Source organism: Sorex araneus, chromosome 5 (genome assembly GCF_027595985.1).
Source record: "Sorex araneus isolate mSorAra2 chromosome 5, mSorAra2.pri, whole genome shotgun sequence".
Lineage (NCBI taxonomy): Eukaryota > Metazoa > Chordata > Mammalia > Eulipotyphla > Soricidae > Sorex > Sorex araneus.
In genome coordinates, this window is record NC_073306.1 from 127,696,812 (window position 1) to 127,723,358 (window position 26,547).

Genomic DNA, 26,547 nt, shown 5'->3' on the forward strand with positions numbered 1-26,547 from the left:
CCTTAACTATCAGCCCTAGTTAGGGAGTCTAATTGACACTTTATTTTATTTTATTTTATTTTATTTTATTTTTTTGCTTTTTGGGTCACACCTGGCGATGCACAGGGGTTACTCCTGGCTCTGCACTCAGGAATTACCCCTGGCAGTGCTCAGGGGACCATATGGGATGCTGGGATTCGAACCCGGGTTGGCCGCGTGCAAGGCAAACGCCCTACCCGCTGTGCTATCACTCCAGCCCCCTAATTGACACTTTAAAAAGGGGGGGAAAAGGCTACTGCTTTATTTCACCTAGAGCTAGAGTCAAGGTGTGAAGGGAAGGAAATTGCCAGTAATTAACCCAACGCCGCCTTCTGCCTCCTGCCTGCCCCCTTTCCGCCTTCCCAGGCCGTCTTGACCTGGAATATTGGGGGCGGTCGGTTGTTCTACACCACGTACAAGTTGTACCACCACTCACCTCTGGCCGGACCGGCAGTAGCTGGGGGCTTGGGCCCTGCGGCAGACGCCCGGCAGAGGCTCCTGATGTTCTGCCCCACAGTGGACCGGGGTCGGTCTGCAGTGTCCTCTGCCACGGGTGGCCTGAAGCTGGGCGGGGGCCCTGCTGCCCGGCCCGAGGGAGGGAGCGGGCGCGCTCCCGGCCCGCAGCGGAGCCCCCAAAGCCGCTTCCTCGGACCGGAGGGCCCGGGGGCCGAGTCGGGGCGGTCTCGACGAGGAAAAGCTGCCGCCCGCCCGCCCCGAGCGCCCGCACCGGCTCCCTGCGGGGCGGGGACGCGCAGCTGCGGCCCCAGGTGCGGCGGGGCCGACGATTGGAGCGCGGTCAAGTGCGCGCCGGGCGCGCCGGGCGCCCGCGGGAGAGCGCGCCGCGTCCAGTGCCATGAGCGCCCGCGGCCCCGGCTACCCGCTCGCCTCGCTCTACGTGGGCGACCTGCACCCCGACGTGACCGAGTCCATGCTCTACGAGAGGTTCTCGCCCGCCGGCCCCATCCTGTCCATCCGCGTGTGCCGCGACGTGGCCACGCGCCGCTCGCTGGGCTACGCCTACATCAACTTCCAGCAGCCGGCCGACGGTGAGCCCGGGGAGGGACCCCGGCCGGCGGGACCCACGCCGCGCGCTCCGGAGGGCAGTGCTGAGCCTCACTTGCCCGACCCCCGGGGGGCTGGCGCCTGCCTCTCGTGGGGCGGCGGGGGCACGGGGAGGAGAGACTCAGAGCTCCTGGGGAGGAAGAGCGGGACCCATCCAGGTGGTTCCTGGGGAGGCCCGGAAAGCCCCGTCCTGCTCCCGCCGCGGAGTGGGAGGTCGGCGCCGGGGGCTCCCACCCCTAGGACCCCTGGAAAGCTTCCTCCAAGGCCGGGGCTCCCCAGCCGGGGTGCTCAGCACTGAGCGGGCGCGGTGAGGCACTTGCCCCGTGAGCCTGGCGAGATGGGGGAGGGAGGAGGCGCACTGGGGGTGGCTGGAGCCCTGCCGCCAGGGGGGCTGGGGCCCAGGGGCCAGGTCTCGCTGCATTACTGCTAAGTGGCAGCAGAACGGTTAACTAACCGTTGGTTTTAGGCCCAGGTAGCAGGAAACAACCATAAAAAACAAGATGCTTCCCCCCGCCCCCCCCGCCCCCCCCAACTCCTACAAAATGATGCTGTAGTGATGCTCTAGTCTCCGGCTCCCCCTGGCGATGGTGCCCTCAGCCCCGGGGCTCTAGGCTGGGGCTGCCAGTTTCCCAGCTGCCAAGGGGTCTCCCTGCTTCTTTACCCCACGGGGTCGCTGCCAGCTGCCTTCACCCCCGGGCGTATGTTCCAGACTTGGGGAAACTGAGCTCGGCGGGGGGGTGGGGGTTGGCGCTGTTTGCCCCCTGGGTGTTCACAGCAGCATGAGTGGGGGAAGGTCAAGTCTTCTGAATTCTTGCACCTGGCACCCCTCGGTTCTCCCTGGCGCCCCCTCCGTGGCTGTCTGACCACCCCCCCTCCCCCGGGACGGTACCCTCTCCCTTTGTTGGGTGTGGGAAGGTGACCGCATCAGTGCCACATTTGATGAAGACACGGGCTCCGAGAGGTGCTGTGGGCGGCCCTCAAAGCTGCTCCACTTGGCGCGGGATCTCGCTCTGGGGCTCAGCCCCGCAGGCTCTAACTCCACACAGCTGCCACCCTTTCCCTGTGGGCTGGCTGTGGGCTGGCGAGATCCCAGGCCTGGCTCTGCCACTGATTTTTCCCTCCTTCTGAGCCTCAAATTTCCCTTCTGTAAAATGGGGACAGAAGTCCAGGCCTCCGTGTCTGCTGGGGGGTTAGAATGAGATCTCTACAGGAAGACAACACGTTGACTTTTCTGTTTATGTTTTGAGCCAAGACCTGCAGTGCTCAGGGCTTCCTTCCCCAGGCTCTGCTCAGGGATTCCTCCTGGAAGGCTGGGGTGGGGGGCATGTGGGATGCCGGGGATCGAACCTGCAAGGCACACACCCTTCCACTGCTCTCTCTCCAGCTCCCATCCTGCCGACCCCTCGTGAGCCTTCAGCCTCTTCGCGAGACCCCCTTCAGAGTTGTTCTGGTTTTTGTTTTTAGTTCTCCCCTTCCCCCTTACCTTCGGGCCCGGAGAGAAAGAAACCCCCTAACGTGTTCTGTTCTCCCCCCACCCCCCCGCCGCCCCAGCCGAGCGGGCTCTGGACACCATGAACTTTGAGGTGATCCGAGGCCAGCCCATCCGCATCATGTGGTCCCAGCGAGACCCGGGGCTCCGCAAGTCGGGCGTGGGCAACATCTTCATCAAGAACCTGGAGGAGTCCATTGACAGCAAGGCCTTGTACGACACCTTCTCCACCTTCGGAAACATCCTCTCCTGCAAGGTGGGTGCAAGAGGATTTTGGGGGGAGGGGCGGAGGGGTAGCAGGCAGCCCCTCAGTTGATAGTCTCCTGAGTTCTTTTTTTTTTTTTTTTTTGGCTTTTTGGGTCACACCCGGCGATGCTCAGGGGTTACTCCTGGCTCTGCACTCAGGAATTACTGAATAATTACTCCCAGCAGTGCTCGGGGACCATAAGGGATGCCAGGAATCGAACCCGGGTCAGCCACAAAGCAAACACCCTCCCTGCTATGCTATCCCTCCAGCCCTCCAGAGATTTTTTGAATGAAGAGCCAGATCCAGCTAGTACTTAAGTGACAAATGACGGTCCCTTTAGTTTCTGTGTCATGCCTGTGCCCGGCACATCTCAGCTCTGGCGCCACCTACAGCGTGGTGGTGGCCATCCACAGCTTTGCGTTTTCCTCCTAGTTCTGCTGTGGGCACTGCACTGGAGTCTAGCTGGACAGTTCCTCTGGCTTGGCTGGGCCCCTCCCTCTGCTTGCTGAGCGCTGGGGGGAGGGAGAGGGGGTGCGGGCTCGCTCTTCTCACCAGCTGCCTCTGTATGTCCTGGAGCAGATCCCAGAGTTGAGATGCTAGGACAGGTGGGAGGGGGCAGAAGGGTCGCCGAGGGAGGTCGCCTAGGGCCATAGTGGCCTTGGTGGCTGCACCTTGAGCCTGCGTGATTTCCCTTGTACAAGAAGGTGAGTTCCGGAAGGAATCTGGGCTTGTCCTTGGTCCCGGTTGCACCCCAGGACCTGAAGCTCCGAGTGAATTTAGCATCCAGTGGGTGCCTAGTTGGCTCTGCTGAGTTGCTGTCCCCGGGAGGGCTGTGGTCATCCAGCCCCTGGCCTGAGGCTCCCGAGGAGCAGCTGGTCAGTTGGTCCTGAGCAGAGGATTTCAATCTGGGTGTTGTGCCCCAGGTTTTTTGAAGAAGGCCTTTAGTTCCCCTCCTGGGCAGGGTCAGATAGTGATGGCTCCTCTGTTTTGGTTCCTTCTTTTTAATTATTTTTTCTTTTTGGGGCCACACCTGACAGTGCTCAGGGATTCCTTCTGGCTCTGCACTCAGGAATTACTCCTGGCAGTGCTTGGGAACCGAATGGGATGCCGGGGATTAAACCTGGGTCAGCCACGTGCAAGGCAAAGGCTCTACCTACTGTGCTATCTCTCCAGGCCCTGGTTTCTTCTTTTTAAATTTTGGTTCTGGGACCACACCTGGCAGTGCTCAGAGGTTACTGCAGACTCTGCACTCAGGGGTCACTCCTAGAGGGGCCCGAGACCCATGTGAAATGCCAGGAATCGAACCTAGGTCAGCGGCATGCCAGGCAAACAGCACCCCAGCTGCTGGGCTATGTCTTGCTGCTATGGGCTCTTCTTTCCATGCCACCTGGGTGGGACCTTGTCCTCCTGTCACACACAGCCTGGTGAGGGGGCAGAGCCTGGGACTCGGGGGTGCAGGCAAACATGAAGAAACCCCTCAGCTGCTGCGGAGGGGTCTCTGTGGCGGGCTCTGACGGGGCCCCAGCTCTCCTCTTGTGCTCCTGTGCAGTGTGAGCTTGCACCCTGAGCTTACCCTCATCATCCTCCAGTTTCCTCTCACTGGTCTGGCCCTGTCGTGCGTTTACTGGCTTGATCTTCCCGGCATGAGTAGCCCTGGTGAGGGAGAGCATGTGGCGTTCTGTTAAGCCATCAGCAACCCAGTCGGACCTCGCCTCAGTCATTCGTTTCTGTCTTCTCCAGTGGGGCAGCTGAATCCAGACAGGTGTAGACACGCTCAGGGAGGGGCTGACTCTGTTTAATCCTGGGCACCACATATGGTCCTCTGAGCACTATCAGGAGAAATCCATGAGCTCTTCCAGAAGTGATCCCTGAGCACTGAGCCAGGAGTAAGCCCTGAGCACTGTGAGGTGTTGGAAGGAAGGATTTCTCCAGGGGTTGGGAAGAACACTCAAGTGGTGAAGCAGGCATCTAGTATGTGCCTGGCCCTGGGTTTGATCCCGGCAGTGTACTGGTTCGTTGAGCACTGCTGGGTGAGTGCAACCAACTGTTACACCTGTACCTAGGGACTGAGCACCACCGAGAGTGACCCCATGTCCCTGAGCTCTGCTGGAATGTCTGCGATTAAAAAACCTTCCTGTAGGGGTCTGAGGGGTAGGGCAGCACACACAGGGCGCTTGCCTTGCACGTGGCTGGCCTGAGTTCAATCCCCGGCCCCCCCTAAATGGTCTCCCGAGCCCTGCCAGGAGGAGTCCCTGAGCACAGAGCCAGGAGGGATCCCTGAGCACCACCAGCTGTGGCCCCTAATACAAAATAAATCTTCCTGGAAGGAGTTCCAAGTGCAAATCCAACATACATGTGTGCAACTCTTTTTTTTTTTTTTTTTTTTTTTTTGCTTTTTGGGTCACACCCGGTGATGCACAGGGGTTACTCCTGGCTTTGCACTCAGGAATTACCCCTGGCGGTGCTCAGGGAACCATATGGGATGCTGGGATTCGAACCCGGGTCGGCCGCGTGCAAGGCAAACGCCCTACCTGCTATGCTATTGCTCCAGCCCCCATGTGTGCAACTCTTGAGAGGTGCTGGGTGCCAAGGACCGACAGATGTGTGTGACAGGCTGGGCTCGGAGAAGAAGGCAGGGTGGGGGGGTACGGATTTGGAGGCGGGTTCCACCCCTAAGGGAAAAGGATGGTCGCTGTTAAGGTTTGCGAGAAGCTTCCTCCTTCATTGAGGACCTGGATGAACCAGCAGAAGATGCCTGGGGGTGGGATGGGGTGTGTGTGTGTGTCTGTGTGTGTGTCTGTGTGTGTGTCTGTGTGTGTGTCTGTGTGTGTGTCTGTGTGTGTGTGTGTGTTTGTGTGTGTCTGTGTGTGTCTGTGTGTGTCTGTGTGTGTCTTTGTGTGTGTGTGTGTCTGTATGTGTGTCTGTGTGTGTGTATAGAACCTGGATGAACCAGCAGAAGATGACAGGGGGTGTGGGACGGTGTGTGTGTGTGTGTGTGTGTGTGTGTGTGTGTGTGTGTGTGGCGTCGACAGTCCCACTGAGCTGAGTACTGACTGCGGGGATGGGATGGCGGCACTGGGGTCGCTCTGCAAAATGCCGGTGACCCTAGCTCAGCCCCAGAGGGTGGTCGTGAGTGACGATCTTCCTCAGGCTGTGCCCTCGTGAGGCAGACGGTATCTAGATCACGCACGTGGGTCATTTGTGGGCCTCTGAGAAATGCAGAGAAGCCTGGACTGGAGAGTGAGGAGAGCGAGCCGGTGCTTGCCTGCACGCGGCTGAGCCTGGTTTGGTCCCCCAAGCCCCACCAGGAGTGATTCCTGACTGCAGAGCAGGAGCAAGCCCTGAGCACTGCGGCAAGGGCTCCCGCACCCCCAGATCGGAGGTATGGATTGGAAGAGATTAAACCACACAGGGAGGAATCTAGTCAAAAAGAAGATTCCATCCTTCCGGTCCTCTTGATCGCCCAAAGTAATCATGTTCAATTTTGTGAGGCCTGTTCAGAAAGTTCCTGGGTATAGATTCCAACTCTGTCCCATTTGGACTTTTTGTTTTTCTTGATTTTTTTTTTGTCTCCTCCAGTTAATATGCTTTATTCTATATCTGTAAGAATACAGAATCACTATCACTGTATGACTGTCATCCCATTGTTAATCAATTTGCTTGAGCAGGCACCAGTAACGTCTCCATTGTGAGACTTATTGTTACTGTTTTTGGCATATCGAATACACCACGGGGAGCTTGCCAGGCTCTGCTGTGCAGGCAAGAAACTCTTGGTAGCTTGCCAGGCTCTCCAGAGGGGCAGAGGAATCGAACCTGGGTCAGCTGCATGCAAGGCTAATGCCCTACTATTGTGCTATCGCTCCAGCCCAAGAATATAGAATAAAGATATAATTTATTGATTTATATTATATTAAACACTTTAAGATATAATATATATTTGAAATAGAACACGTGTAGGAGATAGTCAGATACGTAATATTTTTGGCAGTTCTGGGAAATGAAACCTTACTGCATACAAAGCAAATGTATAGTGAGCTGCATCCTGGACCCCCGAGCTCTCGCTGTCGCCTTGTAACCTGTTGCGTCCTGACATCTGTGCCAGAGGCTACTCTGAGTGGGCTTTATGGGGCTCACCCCAGGCGTGCTGCTCAGGAATCCTTCTGACTTCCAGTTGGAGACACCATGCGGGAATGGGGGTTTGGATTGAATCCTGGGGCTGCCGGGCTGTCAGGAAGGTGAATCATGAATACTTGGTAACTGTGTATCTCAGGGTGATTCAGTCCAAGAGAGGGGAACCAAAAAGCCCACAGTTCCTGCAACTTGGATAAGAGCTGGAGAGTGTCACGCTGAGTGAAAATGAGTCACATTGGAAGCACAAGTACTTTAGAAGAACAAGGACCGAATGTTCTCTCGCAGAAGGAGGAGAAAGAAACAGGGGACCAGCAGGCGGGGAGATTAGACCTGAGACTCAATCTAGAGGGCTGAGCCTCCTGGGAGGGAGGGAGGGGGAGAAGGCCACAGTAGCCAGTGGACAAGGTTGGGGGCGGGGTGCTCTGTGTGCAGTGGCAACATTGTATTTCTGAGTTCTCACCACTGCTCCTATAGTGTGGTGTCTCAATTTAGAAGAGGAAGCTGATCCTTGGTCATTGCCTTAGGGACCAGATCATTAAATGTTGGTGAGGGGGTGGGGGGGGGTGCGGCTCTAGGGACTTGCTTCTCTTTCCTTTCTTTTTTTCCCCTCAAAGTAGCACTGTAACACTGTAGCACTGTCATCCCATTGTTCATTGATTTCCTAGAGCGGGCACCTGTAATGTCTCCATTGTGAGACTTATTACTGTCTTTGGCGTATTGAATATGCCATGGGTAGCTTGCTGGGCTCTGCCGTGCGGGCAGGATACTCTCGGTAGCTTGCCGGACTATCTGAGAGGAAAGGAGGAATCAAACCCAGGTCGGCTGCACGCAAGGCAAACATCCTACCCGCTGTGCTATTCTCCAGGCCTCCTCAAAGTAATTAGGTAATTTTTTTGAATGTCGGAATACTGTTATTTATTCAACCACTGTTTAAGCTGACTGAAATGGGCATGAAATCCATATTACTATTTAAAATATTATTTTTATTGACTATCTGTGAAATAGACCATTACAAAGCTGTTCAGGATTGGGTTTCAGTCATACAATGATCCAACACCCATCCCTCCACCAATGCACATTTCCCACCACCAATGTCCTTCACTTCCCCCCCAGCATCCCCCAACACACCCTACCCTGAGCTCACCACTATGGCAGACGCTTTCCTTCCTTCTCTCTCTCCTTTTCCTTTTGTGCCTTATGGTTTGCAACACAGGTACTAAGAGGTTGTTGTGTTTGTTCAGAGCATTCAGTGCTTGTATTGGGGAGCTCAGGCTGGAGTAACTTTGTGACTGGGCAGCTTCGGGGTGTGGATGTGGCTGCTCAGGCTTCCAGAAGTACAGGGAGGTGGGGGGAGGTAGCCCACCCCGACCCCGAGAGAGCCTGGACATTTCAGTCACAAAACTCGCATCCCCGAATTTTCAGCAGATTTTATCTCGGTGAGTTTTGTCCTGAGACTGTGGAGTCCGGGCAAGGGTATGGTGGTGATTTTGGATTGTGGGGACAAGTGGCCACGTGATCTTCAGCAGATGGGTTGCCCCCTCAGAGCTGGGGCTGTGGTGGAACGTCAGTCCTTCCCTTGGCCCGCTTTCCTCCGGGAGCCCCTGGGGCAGCCTCCAGCGCTCTCCCCCTGTGGGCCAGGTGGTGTGTGACGATCACGGCTCCCGTGGCTTCGGCTTTGTCCACTTCGAGACCCAGGAGGCGGCCCAGCACGCCATCCGCACCATGAACGGGATGCTCCTGAACGACCGCAAAGTGTGAGTGTCGGCCGGGTGGCCCGGGAGCTGCCCCGTGGGTGAGGTGGGGAGGGGAGTTCGGGGGGTGGGGTGGGCAGTATCCTCAGGAGGCTGCAGGGGCACATCCGAGATGGGGCATGCCCCCGGGAGGGCTGGCATGGATGTTCTGGAGGCACCTGCTCATGGCTGGTTTCTAGGGGCGCCCATGATGTCACTACTTTCTGTCCGCTTGAGCTTTGTACTTGAAAATTTTTTCCTGAGTGTATGAGCCAGGAGTAATCCCTGTGCATCGCTGGGTGTGACCCAAAAAGCAAATAATAATAATAATAATAATAATAGTAGTAGTAGTAGTAATAATAATAATAATAGGGCTGGAGCGATAGCACCATGGGTAGGGCGTTTGCCTTGCATGTGGCCGACCCGGGTTCGATTCCTCCATTCCTCTCGGAGAGCCCAGCAAGCTACCGAGAGTATCCCGCCCACATGGCAGAGCCTGGCAAGCTTTCGTGGCGTATTCGACATGCAAAACACAGTAACAACAAGTCTCACCATGGAGATGCTACTGGTGCCCACTCGAGCAAATCGATGAACACTGGGATGACAGTGCTGCAGTGCTACAATCACTGTATCACTGTCACTGTATCACTGTCATGCCCTCCCCGCTGTGCTATCTCTCCAGCCCCCAGAATCACAACTTTTAAACGACTCCGTGTTTAGTGATTTCAGTCCATCGCCACACTGGTGAGCTGTGCCTTGTCTGTCCCCAGTGCACCTGGCATGTGTTGCATTAATAAGCGACTTCTGTTGTGTGAGTTTATCTCCACTTTTGCAGGAAGGGAACAGAGAGGTAAAGTCACTGGCCTGGGGCCACACAGCTCGGTAGCCGCTGAGCAAGGACTCCAGCCCTAGCCTGTGTGGCCCCTCTTCCTCCCCTCCGAGTCCACGCCTTGACCTCCTGGGCCCTCTGCTGCCTGGCTTTGCTGGGGATCCTGCAACGGATCTGTCACCAGAAACTCTCGTCCTATTTATTTGTGGGCTTTGGGCCCCCGTCCAGCTGTACTCGGGGGGCTCCTCTCAGCTCTGTGCTCAGGGTCCCTCCTGAAGGTGCTTGGAGGGGCCACAGGGTGCCCAGGACTCAGCTAGGGCTTTCTGCCCTGGGTGCCACCTCTCACCCGAGGATCTCTGTGTTGGGATGGGCTGCACGGCCAGCGGGGCTGGGTGGTGTCTGCAGAGAGCCCTCTGCTCCTTCTCTGCGGGGACGCGACTTGGCAGGTGGCCTGGGGGCCTTGGGGAACAGGGGCTGGGTGGGGGCTGGCGGCAGCCTTACCCTTCGGCACGTCCACAGCTTTGTGGGCCAGTTCAAGTCCCGGCGGGAGCGGGAGGCGGAGATGGGCACCCAGGCCCTGGAGTTCACCAACATCTACGTGAAGAACCTCCACCCGGACGTGGACGAGCGCAGCCTGCAGGACCTCTTCTCTGCCTTTGGTGGGCGTGCTCCCCAGGAGGAGGCCGACCAGGGCGGGAGGGGAGGGGCCCGCGGGGTGCTCTCGAGCTGCCCTTTGACCTGGGGGTTCTTCCCAGGGAAGATGCTGAGTGTAAAGGTGATGAGGGACAGCAGCGGCCACTCCCGGCGCTTCGGCTTTGTCAACTTTGAGAAGCACGAGGAGGCTCAAAAGGTAGGCGGCTTCCCGTGCCCTCCTGCCTGGAGGAGGTGCCCGCCCGGGACTGGGAAGGAGGGAGTTCAGGAGCAGGGTGCTCCAGCCACTGTGGTGAGAGAAGAGCCTTGTCCCCGACTCTGGCCACAAGGGAGGGTGGTGGAGCCCCAGAGCCAAGTTATTCCTCGCTCATGCTGCTGCAAAGGCTGCTTCCTCAAGCACACTTCACTTAGGGCCAGAGAGATGGCACAGTGGGTAGAGCACCAGCCTCGCAGGCACAGCCTCTCTGGGCTTGGGCCCCTGTGCACTGCTGGGAGTGATTCCTGAGTGCAGAGCCAGGAGTAACCCTGGAGTACCACCAGGGATGGCCCCCAAATAAAACCTCTTCACTTCTTTTTTTTTTTTTTGCTTTTTTTGGGTCACAATCAGCGATGCTCAGGGATCACTCCTGGCTCTGCACTCAGGAATTATCCCTGGCCGTGCTCAGGGGACCATATGGGATGCTGGGAATCGAACCTGGGTCGGCCGCGTGCAAGGCAAACGCCGTACCCGCTGTGCTATCACTCCAGCCCCAAAAACCTCTTCACTTCTCTCTGCCCCTCTCTCTTTCTTTCTCCCCTCCTCATCCCCTCCCTCTCCCTTTTTGGTTTCGGGGCTGCAGTCAGCAGTGCTCAGGGCTTATTCATGGACCTGCGCTCAGGGATCACTCCTGGTGGGGCTCGGAGGATCATACAGGGTGCCCGGGGTCGAACCCGCGTCTGCCACGTGCAGGCCAGCACCTCCCCACTCCGTCACCCACCTACTCACTGTGGCTCAGTGTCGACCGATAGGCATATGCCTGGCATGCAGGCCCACTTTCAGACTTCTATTCTCTTGGGTGTTTTGGGTCATCCCCGCCAGTGCTCGGTGGCTATTCCTGGCTCGGTGCTCGGGTTCCTCCTGGTGGTGGTCAGGGAGCAATGCAGCGCGAAGGATTCAATCCAGGCCCCCAGCAAGCAAAGCCTGTGTTCCATCCTTCCTCTGAGACATCTCCTGGCCGCCCCACCCCTCCCCCTGCAAACGGTACCTTTAAAAAAAAAAAAAAAAAGACTTTTTTGGATTTTGTTTCACACCCGGTGTTGCTCAGTGAGTGCTTCCAGCTCAGAGCTCAGGGATTGCTCTTGGCGCTGCGTGGGTGGGTGGTGGGTGGAATTATTGGGTGCTGGGGATTGAATCTGGACTTCCGGCTTGGCTAAGGATGCACTCAGCGACTTGCCCCCAAACAATACAATTTTATTTATTGGTTCATTTTTACTGTTGGGTTTTTGGGGCCACACCTGGTGATGTTCAGGGGTGATTCCGGGCTTTGCGCTCAGTAATTACTCTTGGTGGGGCTTGGGAATCATATGAGATGCCAGGGATGGAACCTGGATCAGCTGTGGACAAGGCAAATGTGCTACCCACTGCACTACCATTCTGGCCCCCTAATTTTTTTCTTTTTTTTTTTCTTTTTGGGTCACACCTGGCGATGCACAGGGGTTACTCCTGGCTCTGCACTCAGGAATTACCCCTGGTGGTGCTCAGGGGACCATATGGGAATCGAACCCGGGTCAGCCGCGTGCAAGGCAAACGCCCTACCTGCTGTGCTATTGCTCCAGTCCCTGGCCCCCTAATTTTAACAACGGATTTTATTCAGTTTAAGGCAGTGTCACTCCACCGTGCACTCGTGTAAGCACTGGTGTCTTTTACGCTGCCCTTTGGGGGTACTAACCCTTGAAATTGTTAGAGCATGCACCCTCCCCAGCCGGGTTTAGGGGCCATTGGAAGCTGGTGTTGCCACCCCCCCCCCCCCCCGATTGACAGGGCTGGGAAATGTGAGCTCATTGCTTTCATCTCTGCACCAGGGTGACCGGGGCAGTCACTCAGGCCCGGGGGCTCACACCTCCCGTCACCTAGTCCCCAGCTTCCTGATCTTGGGGGTGTTGATCATCCCAGGATGGGGGTGATAGAGCTGAAGGTGGCAGTCATGGAAATGTTGGCCATGCAAAGGTTTCGGAGCATGCAACGACCAACGCTGACCTTGGAACCAGCTACATCGTGAACCTGAGGGGACTCCGGCAATGGGTCTCCTGGGGTCGCATTTATTTATTTATTTATTTGGCTTTTTGGGTCACACCCAGCAATGCACAGGGGGTTACTCCTGGCTCTGCACTCAGAAATTACTCTTGGCGGTGCTCGGGGGACCCTATGGGATGCTGGGAATCGAACCCGGGTCGGCCACATGCAAGGCAAACGCCCTCCCCACTGTGCTAATGCTCCAGCCCCGAGGTTGCATTTCTTGGGCTGTGAGTGGGAAAAGTTGACAAAATCCTGGCCTGGGCTGGACAGTGTGTTGAAGGCCACTGTCCTCTTGGGGGCCCCCTTGGAGACCGAGAAACCCTGAGTTAGTGCCTGTCCTGTGGCTCTCTGCTTTGACTCTCCCTCCATCAGGAAGGGCCCTGCCCGCCTCCCCAGCCTTTGGGAGGCTCGTTTCCGACTCTCCCCAGAACAGCATCTCCCAGGGTGGGGGGGTGAGGGGGGCTCATTGCACCTGAGCGTTGCCCATGCCCCCTCCTTGTGACTTCTCCTGCAGCGTGGGGCTTGCCGTGGTGTTAGCACAGGAGGTTCGAGCACTCCTGTCACGTGGTGCTCTGCACCCGTGCTCACCGGGGCTCGCACTCAGGAGAGGCTGGCTGGGGCCACCGGTGCATCACCCCTAGAGCTCACCAGAGCCCCCCCTTCTGCTGCCATGTCCCCGAGCTGTTTAGGCCGAGCTGTCCACCTGCAGTGCTTTCACTCGTGGGGCTCGCACACGCCCGGTTGGGAACAGCTAGGTATGGCCAGTGGCCTCGGGCCGGGCTCTATATGTGTGGCCCTGGGATGTGAATTTGCAACCAGATGCTTGCAAAGCAGGTGCTCCCCACCCAAGCCTCTCCTCCGGGCCCCGGTGCCCTTTGGGAAGAATGACTTACTCTCGCTGCTTTGTTCAAATGCAGAGCCAGGAGTAACCCCTGTGCATTGCCAGGTGTGACCCAAAAAGAAAAAACAAAAAAAATTTAGGGTGTCGTATTCCTTCTTTTTTTTTTTTTGCTTTTTGGTCACACCCAGTGATGCACAGGGGTCACTCCTGGCTCTGCACTCAGGAATTACCCCTGGCGATGCTCAGGGGACCATATGGGATGCTGGGAATCGAACCCAGGTTGGCCGAGTACAAGGCAAGCGCCCTACCCGCTGTGCTATCTCTCCAGCCCCTCCTTCTTATTTTTTAAAAAATATGTTGGACCACACCCAGCTGTGCGCAGGGCTTGTCCCTGGCTCTGGGCTCGCTCTTGGCGGGGCTCGGGAGGCCATATGGGATTCAGGGGGTTGAATTTGGCGTGGCTGCATGCAAAGCAAGCGCCCAGCCCGCTGGACTATCTCTGCAGCTCCTTAACTTCACTTTTGAAAGCAGAACTGGAGTCCAGCCTTTCACTTTGGCATCTTGTGCCATTTTTTTTAAAGATTATTATTATTATTATTATTTTTATTGCTCTTTGGGTTACGCCCAGCGATGCTCAGGGCTTACTCCTGGCTCTACACTCAGAAGTTACTCCTGGTGGTGCTTGGGTGACCGTACGGGATGCCGGGGATTGAACCCGGGTCGGCCATGTGCAAGGCAAACACCCTACCTGCTGTGCTATTGCTCCAGCCCCTTGTGCTGTGTTTTTTAAAAATGGGTTCCCTCTCACTGGCTTTTATCCTGTAGCAACTTTTTTCTGGGGGGGATAGGGATGGATGGGACACACCCAGTGATGCTCAGGGGTTACTCCTGGCGGTGAGTGCTCAGAGGACCCTATGGGATGCAGGGGATCAAACCTGGGTCAGCTGCATGCAAGGCCAGCACCCTCCCCGCTGACCTTTGGCTCCAGCCTGCGGCCTCTTGGCTCACCAGGCCCGTGGGCCTTGCTGTGAGCACTGGGCTGAGAGCCATGTGCCCCTTGGCTGTGCAGGCGGTGACGGACATGAACGGGAAGGAGGTGAGCGGGCGGCTGTTGTACGTGGGCCGGGCCCAGAAGCGGGCAGAGCGGCAGAGTGAGCTCAAGCGAAAGTTCGAGCAGATGAAGCAGGACCGGCTGAGCCATTACCAGGTGAGGGGCAGCTGCTTCCGGGCGCAGGGGCCAGTGAGCAGAGATCCTGAGCAGGACCCGTCTCCGCAGCCCTGCCCGGAACATGGCTTCCGGGGTGTGGGGGAGGGGGGCGGGGACCTGCAGCTTCTGGGGACTGGGAGCAGGATAGCGGGTGAGCAGGACTTCCGGTGGCCCCCTGGCTCCCCGCCCTCGTGGCCCATGCTGCCTGCCCCCCACCACGAGCCCCTTCCTTGCAGGGGGTGAACCTCTACGTAAAGAACCTGAACGACTCCATTGATGACGAGAGACTAAGGAAAGAATTCTCCCCCTACGGGGTGATCACCAGTGCAAAGGTGAGGCCCGGGGGCCCCGTGGGCAGCCTGCCTTTCCCCCCACCCGGGCTCCACCCCCCCCACCCCCACGGCTTCCAAGGAATTGGGGCTGAGCTGGTCCCTCCGGAGTGGCGGGGTGGGGGCTCTGCCCCTCCTCTCCGACTCCTCGCCCACTTGCAGCCTTGTCTGGGCAGAGGGATGAGGCAGAAACTGGTCCCCGTCACAGAGCTGCACTGCGGGGTGCCAGCTGGGCCCTGGGCCCATCCCACGCGCATTTACAGAGTGCCTACTGCGTGCCAGAAATGCGGCCGCCAGATTTTCCATCTTGTGGTCGTGGTGGTTTTGTTCTGGGGTCACATCTGGCGAGATTCAGGCGTTGCTCCCGGCTCTGTGCACAGAGATCACTCCTGGTGGGGCTTGGGGGACCCTCTGGGGTGCCAGGAATCGAACCCAGGTTGGCCGCGTGCAAGGCAAGGGCCCTCCCTGCTTACGATCGCTCCGGCTCCAGATTTTGCATGTTGAGTTTGCTGTGGGACAGCAGGCGCCGCCCCTTCTGGTGGTTCCTGGCTCAGTCGAAGGTTGAGTTGGGTTGCCTTGTTCTTTCTCTGTCTCTCTGACTGCTGGAGCGTGTTTTCTGCACCCAGGCCCTGGCACGGCGCGTCTGTAGTGAGGGCTGGGACATGAGAAGGGGCGATGCCTGCACTTCGTCTCAGCTGAGACCTCTGGCTACATGATGTCTTCCTCCACCTGGCTCCTCTGACAGTGCTCCAGGGGCTTCTTAAACGTGGGCTCCTCAGCCAGACGCTCACGTGCCCAGCCCTGAGAGCAGAACCTGCTCATTTTAGTGTTAGAAGCTCCCCAGATTTAGGGGGTCCAGACCCAGCCATGCTCAGGGGTTACTCCTGCGTCTGTGCTCAAGAGACCATATGAGGCTCTAGGGATCAAACCAGGTTGCATGCATTCGGGTGAAGCGTCCTCCCTCCTGCATTATCTCTCTGCCACCCGCCCCAGATGGTCTTAGGTGACCCGGTGTTTGTTTATTCCACTTGCAAACCTGTTGTCTTAGCAGGCCTTGAGGAAACAGTAGTAACAGGCTCACTGTTGTCCTTTCACCAAGGAATTTAGAATCGAGTGGCCAAATCAATTCATCACTTACACATATTAGAAAGCATCCCTAGATGAGGGTAAACATTCAAAGTGGAGCGTTGAGGAACAGGAAGGAGGGCTTCCTGTAAGAAGTGGTAGTATGTTTGACTTGGCTGAGAGGAAGCAGGGAGCTGCTGATGGGTTCTGAGGAACCGTCCAGAGAGATCAGTGCGGTTGCTGGATGGGGTCTGCATCTGTGATCTTTTTTTTTTTTCCTTTTTTTTTGGCAGCACTCAGTGGCACCGAGGCACTGCTCCTGGCTTTGTGCTCAGGAGTAACCCCTAGCGTGGTGCCTGGGGATTTGAACCAGGGTCACAGCTGCCACAGTCGCACGTAAGGCAAGGGCCTTACCTCCAGTACCACCTCTCTGGCCCCACCTGTGATCTCAGGAAGCGGCTTCGTCCCTGGATTCTTAAGCATGTGCTGCTGTGCGGTGAGAGGAGGAGGGTTGTAGAAATTGAACAACTGTAAACATTTCTATTATTATTATTATTATTATTATTTTTTGCTTTTTGGGTCACACCCAGCAATGCTCAGGGGTCATTCCTGGCTCTGCACTCAGGGATCACCCCTGGCGGTGCTCAGGGGACCATATGGGATGCTGGGAATCGAACCCAGGTCGGCCCCTTGCAAGGCAAACGCCCTCCCCACTGTGCTACCGCTCCAGCCCCAACATTTTTATTATTTATTTATTTATGTTTTGGGGCCAGACTTGGCAATGTTCAAGGGCTACTCCTGGCTCTGTGCTCAGGAATTACTCTTGATGGTGCTCAGGGAACCATATGGGATGCCGGGGGTCAAACCCAGGTTGGCTGTGTGCAAGGCAAGCGCCGTCCCCACTGTACTGTCCCTGTGGCCCCGTAAAACCTGTCCATGATCAAACCTGAACCGGAAGTCAGCCCCATGGTGACCCCGAGGTGCTTCTGGCCGGGGTTCCCGAGCTGCGTTTCTCAGGGGAACAGGAGATGACAGTGGAGAAGGTGGAAGAGACCCTGTGCTTGGGCTTTCTCCCTTGGGTGTTGAAGGCGATTCTGAACGTCCCTCGGGACCTCTCGAGACCAGCAGGGCGCTGTTGGGTGTCTGGACCACGCACGGGTAAATCTGACGGAACATTCTAGTCAGCGGCGGGCTCGTTCCCGGGAAACACCGACGTGGTGGTCTGCTGTGCTCGAGAGTGGCTCAGGGACCACCCAGCTCTGAGTCTCGCTCCGCCTAGATGAGATGAGGTTCTGTGGGTCCTGAGGTAGAAACTGCCTTCCTGAGGCAGAATTCTTCTTCTTCTTCTTCTTTTTTACTTAATGTAAGAGTACTGCTGGGCTGGAGTGAAAGCATAGCGGTTGGGAATTTGCCTTGCACTCAGCCGACCCGTGTTCGATTCCTCCGCCCCTCTCGGAGAGCCCGGCAAGCTACCGAGAGTATCCCGCCCACATGGCAGAGCCTGGCAAGCTACCCATGGCGTATTCGATATGCCAAAAACAGTAACAATAAGACTCTCAATGAGAGACATTACTGGTGCCCGCTCGAACAAATCGATGAGCAATGGGATGACAGGGACAGTGACAGAAGAGTACTGCTATTGATTCAGCCATTGATTAAGCTGATTGAGGAACTCTGCATTACTATTTTTCTTTTTCTTTTTTTTTCAATTGAATCACTGTGAGATAGTTACAAAGCTTTCATGTTCGAGATTCATCTGTAAAATGATCGAACACCCATCCCTCCACCAGTGCCTACTCTCCACCACCAGTGTCCCCAGGATCCACTCCCCCCGCCCAACACATCCCATCCCAGTCCTCACCCTGCCTCCATGGCAGGCAATTTCCCCAGTACTCTCTCTCTCTACTTTTGGGCATTATGTTTTGTTAAGGCAGAATTCTTTTTTTTTCTTTTTTCTTTTTTTTGCTTTTTGGGTCACACCCGGCGATGCACAGGGGTTACTCCTGGCTCTGCACTCAGGAATTACTCCTGGCAGTGCTCAGAGGACCCTATGGGATGCTGGGAATCGAACCCGGGTCAGCTGCGTACAAGGCAAACGCCCTACCCGCTGTGCTATCGCTCCAGCCCCAAGGCAGAATTCTCGATTTGCCCATCAGTGAGGTGTGGGCCCCCATGATCTACCTTTGGGGTGCTCCTGAGTGCTGAAAAGGCTCACCCTGAGCCTACCCGAGTAAACCATGGCTCACCACCCCATGAAGGGCCATGGAGCTTTGAAAAGTTGGTCTTACAGAGGCTGGAGTGATAGTACAATGGGTTGGTTGGGCCTGGCATGCGGCCAACCCTGGTTGGATCCCTGGCATCCCATATGCTCCCCTGAGCACCTCCAGGAGTTAGAAACCTGGGTGCAAAGCCAGGAATAAGCCCTGAGCATCACCAGGGGTGGATTCCTCCTCCCCCAATAAAGAAAAGTTAGTTTTACAAAAAGTTTCTGATTTCCTCTCAGTCACTGTCTGACTGGTTTATGCCCCTGTCTAGCTGGGCTGTTCACTCCCTGGGCTGGGGTGGGACCTCCTGACACTGCTCTCGTGGGAGGCCCCCACGATAGTCCAAGGGGCCCACAGCTGGAAATCCCATAAATGGGGCCACAACATATAATTAGGGGGCAACCATCATTTACTTAGTGGTCCCTTCTCTACCCCACTGCTTTTCCCCCCAGCACATGAGACTGGCTTCCAAGATGTGGAGTGATTCTCCTGATCCTTATCTCTACTGTCCTTAGGTGTCAGTCTCCTATTATGTTACTTTATATTCCACAAATGAATGCAGTCAGTCTATGTCTGTCATTCTCTCTGTGACTCATTTCACTTAACATGATACTCTCCATGTTGATCCACTTACATGCAAATTCCATGTCCATCTACTTGCAAATTTCGTGACTTCATCTTTTCTAACAGCTGCATAGTATTCCACTGTGTAGATGTACCAGAGTTTCTTTAACCAGTCATCTATTCTTGGACACTCAAGTTGTTTCCAGATTCTGGCTATTGTGAACAATGCTGCAGTAAACATACAAGTGCAGATGTTATTTCTGCTGTGCTTTTTTGCATCCCCGGCATATACTCCCAGAAATGGTATTGCTGGGTTATATGAAAGCTCAATTTCTAGTTTTTGGAGGGATGTCCATATTGCTTTCCAAAAAGGCTAGATCAGTGGGCATTCCCACCAACAATGAATGAGAATTCCTTTCTCCTCACATCCGCGTCAGCACTGGTTGTTCTTCTCTTTTTGATATGTGCCAGTCTCTGTGGTGTGAGATGATACCTCATAGTTGTTTTGATTTGCATCTCCCTGATGATTAGTGATGTCGTTGCTCTGATATTTCCTTTTTGGTTCACCGTATTCAACACAGGAGGGAATACTGATGTGGAGCGAAAGAGGCCACTCTCTCCTGGCCCCTGTCCCCAGACCTCCCTGCTGGGACCCACCGGGTGGGATGCCCTGAAGGGTGGTGAGGAAGGCTTGGTGTGGGGCACACACCCTTGGAGCCAACTGACGGAATATTCCAGCTCTGGTTCTTATGGGGAGTGTGAGCCAGGCCAGTGTCTTCACCCCGCTCCCACCCCCTGAAAAATGGCACGAACCCTAAATGCGATATGGACGGGTCTTGGAGGAATGAGTCGAGTGAAGTTGGGGTTCATAGACGCAATCAGGGTGGATCTGATCCGGCTTCTGGTTCCGACAGTTTCACCGTTAGCCCTGGGGGTGGGGGCAGCCAGCTGCCCGTGTTTGCAGTTTTTCTAGAACCCTTAAGTTATCCCAAGATAAAGGTCACCTTCTGTTTTTAAATGGCCAGGGGAGGGCATGTGGTGCTGGGGGTCGAACCTGGTGCCTCCCACACGCAAGCCCCATCACCTGAGACGCATCCCTGGCCCCAAACTGTTATTTTAATCTGAAGGGTGAGAAGCTGCCTCCTCCCCGCTCCCTAAAGAACTTGGCTCAGTCCTTGTGGACTGAGAGAGAAACCAGGGCCTGGTGCCAGCCTGCCCTCGGGGCTGCCGTGGACAGCTCACCTTCTATTCCCTCCCCCCTTCCTTTCCTGCACCCCCAGAGACCAGGGCTTTTATTTTATTAGACTTCCTAGGAAATGTAAGTGGTGTGTGCTTTTTCTTTCTCTCTTTCTTTCTTTCTTTCTTTCTTTCTTTCTTTCTTTCTTTCTTTCTTTCTTTCTTTCTTTCTTTCTTTCTTTCTTTCTTTCTTTCTTTCTTTCTTTCTCTCTCCTTCCTTTCCCCCCCTTTTTTTTTTTTGCTTTTTGGGTCACACCTGGCGATGCACAGGGGTTACTCCTGGTTCTACACTCAGGAATTACTCCTGGCAGTGCTCAGGGGACCCTATGGGATGCTGGGATTCGAACCCGGGTCGGCCGCGTGCAAGGCAAACGCCCTCCCCGCTGTGCTGTCGCTCCAGCCCCTCGGCAGCTTTGAAGGCAGAGTGGGAGAGTCTCTGAGGAAGGGGAAGGCCGCCCCCTGTCAGACAGCGAGCACCCCTGTCTCCCAGGGACTGGGCCCTCCCCTCCCAGCCTCACCCACCGCAGGTGACTGGCCACAGCCGAGGGGAGAAGGCAGGCCGAGTGTCTGGCATGCAGTGGGCCTCAGTAAATGCGGGGGTGACGGGACTCCCCTGGACGGAGGGTTCTCCGGGCCCGGTGTGTGTGGTGGGGGGGGCTGGGCCGGGGGGTGGCGGGGCTCGGGGCCCCAGGGTCTGCCCCCACCCCAGCAGCCCTTGTCTTGTCTTGCTTTTAGGTGATGACAGAAGGTAGCCGCAGCAAGGGGTTTGGCTTTGTGTGTTTTTCCTCTCCAGAAGAGGCAACGAAAGCCGTGACAGAGATGAACGGGCGCATTGTGGGCACCAAGCCGCTCTACGTGGCGCTGGCCCAGCGCAAAGAGGAGCGCAAGGCCATCCTGACCAACCAGCACATGCAGCGCCTGTCCACCATGCGGGCCCTGGGGGGGCCTCTCCTGGGCTCCTTCCAGCAGCGCGTCAACTACTTCCTGCCCGCCTTGCCCCAGGTGACCCCTCTGGGTGACCGCCGGGGAGAGCCAGCGGGGGAGGGCCGAGTCCCAGCTGGCCTCCGCTGGCCGGTGCCCGCCCCACCCGGAAGCGGGGCTCAGGGGGCGGCTGGCAGGCAGAGGGCGAGACGCTCGTCCCACACTCGGAGACTCTTGTCACCAGACAAGTGTGGGGAACGCGGCCTCTGGGGACGCCCAGAACTCTGGCCAGGAGCAGTGACTGCCCACCCTGGGGAGATGGTCACTCAGGGGCGTCTGCTCACGTGGCTCCTGAATGTTCCTGTGCCCAGTGGCAAAGCTTGGGGCAGTGCCCGGGGGGCCGGGAGGAAGAAGGAAGATGACCCCGAGGCTGTCACTCCAGCACCTGTGTTACGGGAGGGGGGGTGGGGGCTCCTGAGAGAGGGAGCTTTGAGGGTGTCCCCGCCCCGTTCCCGGGAGGGTCCGTCGTCCCTTGGCTGAGGGGTCTCCACCCCGCCTCACTCCAGGCTCTTCTCTCCCTTCAGCCCTCGGCCCAGGCCACCTACTACGGCTCTGGCCCCGTGGTGCCCATGCAGCCTGCCCCCAGGTGGACAGAGCAGCCCACGAGAGCCTCATGTGAGTGACACACCCCTGGGCTTGCAGCTTCCCGGTGTGGGTCCCCTGGGGGGGGCGTGAGATGTCCTGGTTCAGAGCGCAGGCCTGGGCCAGGGGTAGCACATTAGGTTTTCTTTCTGCCTGGGGGCTGGCCCCAGCGGTACCCAGGGCTTATCCCTGGTGTGTTCCTGCTCCGGGCTCACTCCCAATGGAGTTGTGGGTTGCTGTGCGATGCTGGGGACCGAGCCTGGGTCAGTCCCTCACGAGGCAGGTTCCCGCCATGCTGTGCTCACGCCCCGGCCCTTAGAGCTAAGTCAGGGGCTGGAGCACGCGTGTTGTACGTGGGGAGCTGGGTTTAGAGCCCCCCCAGAATCATCTGGTCCCCTGAGCCAGGAGCCGTTTCTGAGCACCACCAGGCGCAAGCCCCAAGTCCGAAGCAAACAAAACCCAAAAAGTACAGGCTTGGGGTTGGAGCGATAGCACAGCGGGTAGGGCGTTTGCCTTGTATGCGGCTGACCCGGGTTCGATCCCCAGCATCCCATATGGTCCCCCAAGCACTGCCAGGAGTAATTCCTGAGTGAAAAGCCAGGAGTAACCCCTGAGCATCGCTGGGTGTGACCCAAAAAGAAAAAAAAAAAGTACAGGCTTTGGGTCAGGTTTGCTCCCCCGCCGCCCCCGGGGTCATGGGCAAGCATGGCTCCCCTCGGAGCCTGAGCAACGACATGGCGGGATCGGCTGGCACAGGGACGGGCCTCACTGCGCTCCGGACCCTGACCTGGCCGGGGCCTGGGGAGCAGGGAAGGCAGCCCGGGTGGCCTTGCCGTGTGCTCCTGTCCACTGTGACATGCGACAGGGAGAGGGCCAGGACACGCCCATGAAGCTGCGTGTCAGGGTATCCAAGTTGGCTTTGGTTGTGGGCCACCCCCGGCGATGCTCAGGGCTGACTCCCGGCTCCGAACTCAGGAATCCCTCCCGGTGACGCCGGGGCGACCCCACGGGATGCGGGGGACCAAACCCGAGGTGGCTGCATGCGAGCGAGGCCAGCGCCCTGGCCGCCATGCTGTCTCGCTGGCCCCTGGCTGTGGAAGGACAGATGTCACCCCCCGCCCCTACCATGGGGTTCTGGGGCGGTCTGAGCGAATCCACCCGTCCTTCTGCTGCTAAGTCCCCCTCCCCAGGGAAACTTAAAGCGCCCAGGGGACTCTGCACTTACCTCCTCCCCTTCTCTCTCTCTCTCTCTCTCTCTCTCTCTCTCTCTCTCTCTCTCTCTCCTGGGGGGATGCCGCCAGCTGCCTACCACCCAGCTGTCTCCGTGTCCCGGACACCTGCCGTGTCACCGCAGCGTCCCCTGGCCTACATCAGCAGCCCCAGACAGGCCTCAGCTCTGGCGCCACCCCCCGTGTCCCCCACCCAAAGCGTGGGTAAGCGGGGGTGGGGCTGTGGGGGTTGGGCACAGGCAGAGGTGAAGGGTCGGGCTTGGCCCTGGCGAGAAGGGAGGGCCACGGGGGATGGGGTGGCTGCCACGCTGACCTTGGGGAGTAGGACCGTCTTTGGGGGACCCTGGGGTGTCCGAGTGAAGGTGGCTCCCAAGTCTCAGCGTCTGTTCCTGGGGCCGATGGCCTGGCTGGCGGCTCTGTCTCATCACCTCAGTTTTTAACACAATGGCCCTGGGTTCGAGTACCCCCCAAACTAGTAAGGAGGAGGGGCTGGAGCAATAACACAGTGGGTAGGGCGTTTGCCTTGCATGCTGCTGACCCGGGTTCGATTCCCAGCATCCCATACGGTCCCCCGAGCACCGCCAGGAGTCATTCCTGAGTGCAGAGCCAGGAATGACCCCTAAGCATCGCCGGGGGTGACCCCAGAACAAAACAAAAAAAGAAACTAGTAAACAGCAGGTGACATACGGGAGAGCAGCTCCCTGGGAGGGCCGGGGGCCTGTCAGCCAGCAGCGGCCCTGAACACGCGCCCGGTCCAGGGGACAGGCGGGCCCCTGGCGGCCGTCTGCAGGCCCACCAGGCAGGGGACAGGCGAGCCTGCCCATGGGCCTTTGGGCGCTGCCGCACCTGATGTTCCTGCTTCTTCCTCACAGCCAACATCGGGACCCAGACCCCCAGGCTCTGTGACGCAGGCGTGCTGCCCGATGGGCCTCACGGGCCGCGCTGCTACTCGTCTGGGGTACACGGCGTGTGCAGGGTGAGGCTGGCCCGGCCTCCCCGGCGCCCTTTCTGTTTTCTGGGATGACCACTGTCGTTTGTGCACGATCCCAACGCGGGGGAGAGAGGGTCCGGGTCACAGCGTGGTAACGACAGTTTGCCGTGCCCGGGTTCTGACCCACAGGAACTGGGGGGACGTGTGTTCTGTCTCGGAACAGGGCCAGAGGGAGCACTGGTACAGCGGGGAGGGTGGCTGCCTTGCACGCGGCCAACCCGGGCTTGATCCCCCGCATCCCGCAGGGTCCCTGAGCACCACCAGGAGTGATTCCTGAGTGCAGAAGCCAGGAGGGACCCCTGGGCATCGCAGCACACTGGCCTGCGACCCAAAAGCCCAAAACAAACAAACAGGCAACAAGCAACCCCCCACCCCCACCAAAACTCAGAACAGAAACAGGCGGTGATGACTTTCAGTGGCCGGGTACTCGCCTCCCTGCCACCCCCCTCTCAGCCCGCTGAGGGTTCCAGTGTGGCCGCCTTGTGCCACCGTCGAGAGCAGCACTACGTGCCAGGGGTGCTGCCTGCATGTGGCCCAGCAAAAAGCACTTGACTTTGTGCTTTCACAGGGTGGAGGGGGGGCTCGGGCACTGGAGGGTGAGTTTGTCGTGCGCCTCCCCGGGCTGTGGCCCCAAATGCCTCTTAGATGTTCGCCGTCTGGGCTCCAGTGGTGCTGAACGCTATGTCCTGGCCCTGGTGCAGGTGCAGGAGCCCAGTGTGTGCGTGCCCGGGAGGGAGCCTGCCGTGTACGAGCCCCTGAGTGCCTCCATGCTGGCTGCGGCATTGCCACACGAGCAGAAGCAGATGATCGGTGAGTGGCTGGTGCCCCAGCTCTGGCGCAGGCAAAGGGCAGGGGGCGGGCGAGATGCTGGGAAAGGCCCCGAGTGAGGAGGACAGGATCCCACCCGACTCCCCCGGCCTGCTTCTCACTGAACAGAGCGGGGTGACTGGGCGATAGCACAGCGGGAGAGAAGTTGCCTTGCACACGGCAGGCCTGGGCTCCATCCCCGGCACCCCCGATGGTCCCCTGAGCACCGCCACGAGTGATTCCTGAGTGCAGAGCCGGGTGTGGCCCCAAAACAAAAAAAATAGAGGGAGGCTCGGTGGTGACCGGGAGTCCTCTAGCTCTGCGGGTCAGGGCCCAGGCAGCCTTGGCCGGGAGCGGGCTCACAAGTTGGTTCCGGACAGGCAGGGTCTTGGGCGTCTGCCAGGAGAGCACCCGTGGGGGGCATCGTGGCTCCCACACCCCTCCTGTGTGGGAAGAACAGTCTCTGCCTCTCATCCGTCTCCCAGAATCCATCGGGGGGATGAGGGGAACACCCGGGCAGTCCCCACCAAACTGACAGTGTTGCCACCTCTGCCCCACACTAGTAACAGGCCCTGCCAAGGGCTTCATCCCGAGCTTGGGCCCCTTCTCGGAAGGATGTTTCCCCAGCTCACTTGGGGTCCTGCTACTTCACACCCAGATACTTCTCAAGGGGCCTTAGCGGAGGTGGGAGGTCCCCATAAAGCATCACTGGGCTCACGGGAAAAACATCTCCCAACCCTCCCCGCCACGTGCCCTCTTCCTGCTAGCTGGCTAGAGGCACCGATGGTGGCAGGCCACTAGGTCTGGTGTGTCCAGCCACCGCGTGGGTCAGGTGTAAGCAGAAGCCCAGCTCGCAGGAGTGCGGGCAGCTTTCAACAGGTGCCAGCCTCGGGCCCTGTGGCCATCCTGCTGGTTGAGTCTTTTCTAGTTTTTGGGCCACCCCCGGCCATGCTCAGGGGTTAGTCCTGGCTCTGCCCTCGCAGACCCAGGGGGAGGGAGCTGGGGACTGAACCCAGGTCCACCGCATCCAAGGCCAGCGCCCTTCCCGCTGTGCTATGGCTCCAGCCCCGCCCATCCGGCTGTGTGGTGCTGGGAGCAGCGTGTGGGCCGGGTGGGGACAGACGCCATCCCAGGCTGTTCCGTGCAGGTGAGCGTCTCTACCCCCTCATCTCCGCTCTCCACACCCAGCTGGCGGGCAAGATCACGGGCATGCTGCTGGAGATCGACAACTCGGAGCTGCTGCTGATGCTGGAGTCGCCCGAGTCCCTTAATGCTAAGGTGGGTACGGGACCCCCACCCCCCCACCCCGGGCTCCCGCTGCTGGGGCATGGACCGCCTTGGCACCCCAGGGAGTGGGAGAGGGTCTGGCTCACGGCGGGCCAGGCTGACTCAGTAGTGGCGGCAAGGTGCTGGCAGGTGGGCAGAGCGGGCAGGCTGGTCTGTAGCACACCAGGCCAAGTGCTGCCCCCTTGTGTCCTGCAGGTGCAAGAGGCCCTGGAGGTGCTGCAGGAGCACCAGGCCACGGAGGACACAAGTGGGCACTGAAGCCGAGGGTGCAGGTGGCGGGCATGGGGGCAGCACCCAGCGGCTGTGAGGAACTGCGCAGGGGCTGGTATCACCTCACCAAGGACCGGGGGGACGTGGGTCCCTGGGTCTCGGGGGCAGTGCGAGGCTGACACCTGTGCCAAGGGGGGCAGGAACTCTGGTGCCAGCTGCACCTGCTCCTGGCTACACTGGGCAGACGTGGCGGCCGGCCCTCGTGGTCTCTAGTCGTGGATGAAGACGGGCTGTCGACTCTGCTTGAGAAATTGGTTTTACGCTTTCGGCCCCAGAATATGACTGACCCCCACCCCCATGGGGTCCACGGTGCCTCCTGTTCCCGACCGTCCTGCGGGCAGGAGCTCAGCTGGGTGGCACCAGCTCCCCCCTGTCCAGTCCGTGCATTAAAGTGCTGCAAACTGGCTCGGCTCCCAGGAGGCTCTTTGGGTCTGGTGGGGGGGCCGGGGGGAGCCGAGTCTA

General features: G+C 58.2%; 1 protein-coding gene across 2 annotated transcripts; it reads left to right on the forward strand.

Annotated features, from left to right (window-relative positions):
* Positions 1-749: 749 nt before the first annotated feature.
* On the forward strand, positions 750-26,452 carry PABPC1L (poly(A) binding protein cytoplasmic 1 like). 2 transcript variants are annotated; one of them, XM_055139463.1, is made up of 14 exons: positions 750-1,064; positions 2,632-2,825; positions 8,586-8,701; positions 10,026-10,165; positions 10,262-10,356; positions 14,343-14,480; positions 14,717-14,812; positions 20,674-20,940; positions 21,444-21,534; positions 22,803-22,934; positions 23,603-23,706; positions 24,423-24,531; positions 25,676-25,806; positions 26,011-26,452. In XM_055139463.1, exons 1-14 carry the CDS (start codon positions 872-874, stop codon positions 26,071-26,073), a joined length of 1,869 nt encoding a protein of 622 aa, XP_054995438.1. In that variant the 5' UTR covers positions 750-871; the 3' UTR covers positions 26,074-26,452. The 2 variants fall into 2 exon arrangements, with proteins under 2 accessions (XP_054995438.1, XP_054995439.1); XM_055139464.1 differs by lacking the exons at positions 21,444-21,534; positions 22,803-22,934; positions 23,603-23,706; ... (1 more) ...; positions 25,676-25,806; positions 26,011-26,452 and having other exon boundaries at positions 20,732-20,884.
* Positions 26,453-26,547: the final 95 nt, after the last annotated feature.

Bases quoted from the DNA above. Each gene is read 5' to 3' on its own strand.
- PABPC1L (XM_055139463.1), top strand. From the start codon at position 872: ATGAGCGCCCGCGGCCCCGGCTACCCGCTCGCCTCGCTCTACGTGGGC. The intron at 10,357-14,342 runs GTAGGCGGCTTC...TTGGCTGTGCAG, and splicing joins AGCACGAGGAGGCTCAAAAG to GCGGTGACGGACATGAACGG. The intron at 20,941-21,443 runs GTGACCCCTCTG...CTCTCCCTTCAG, and splicing joins TCCTGCCCGCCTTGCCCCAG to CCCTCGGCCCAGGCCACCTA.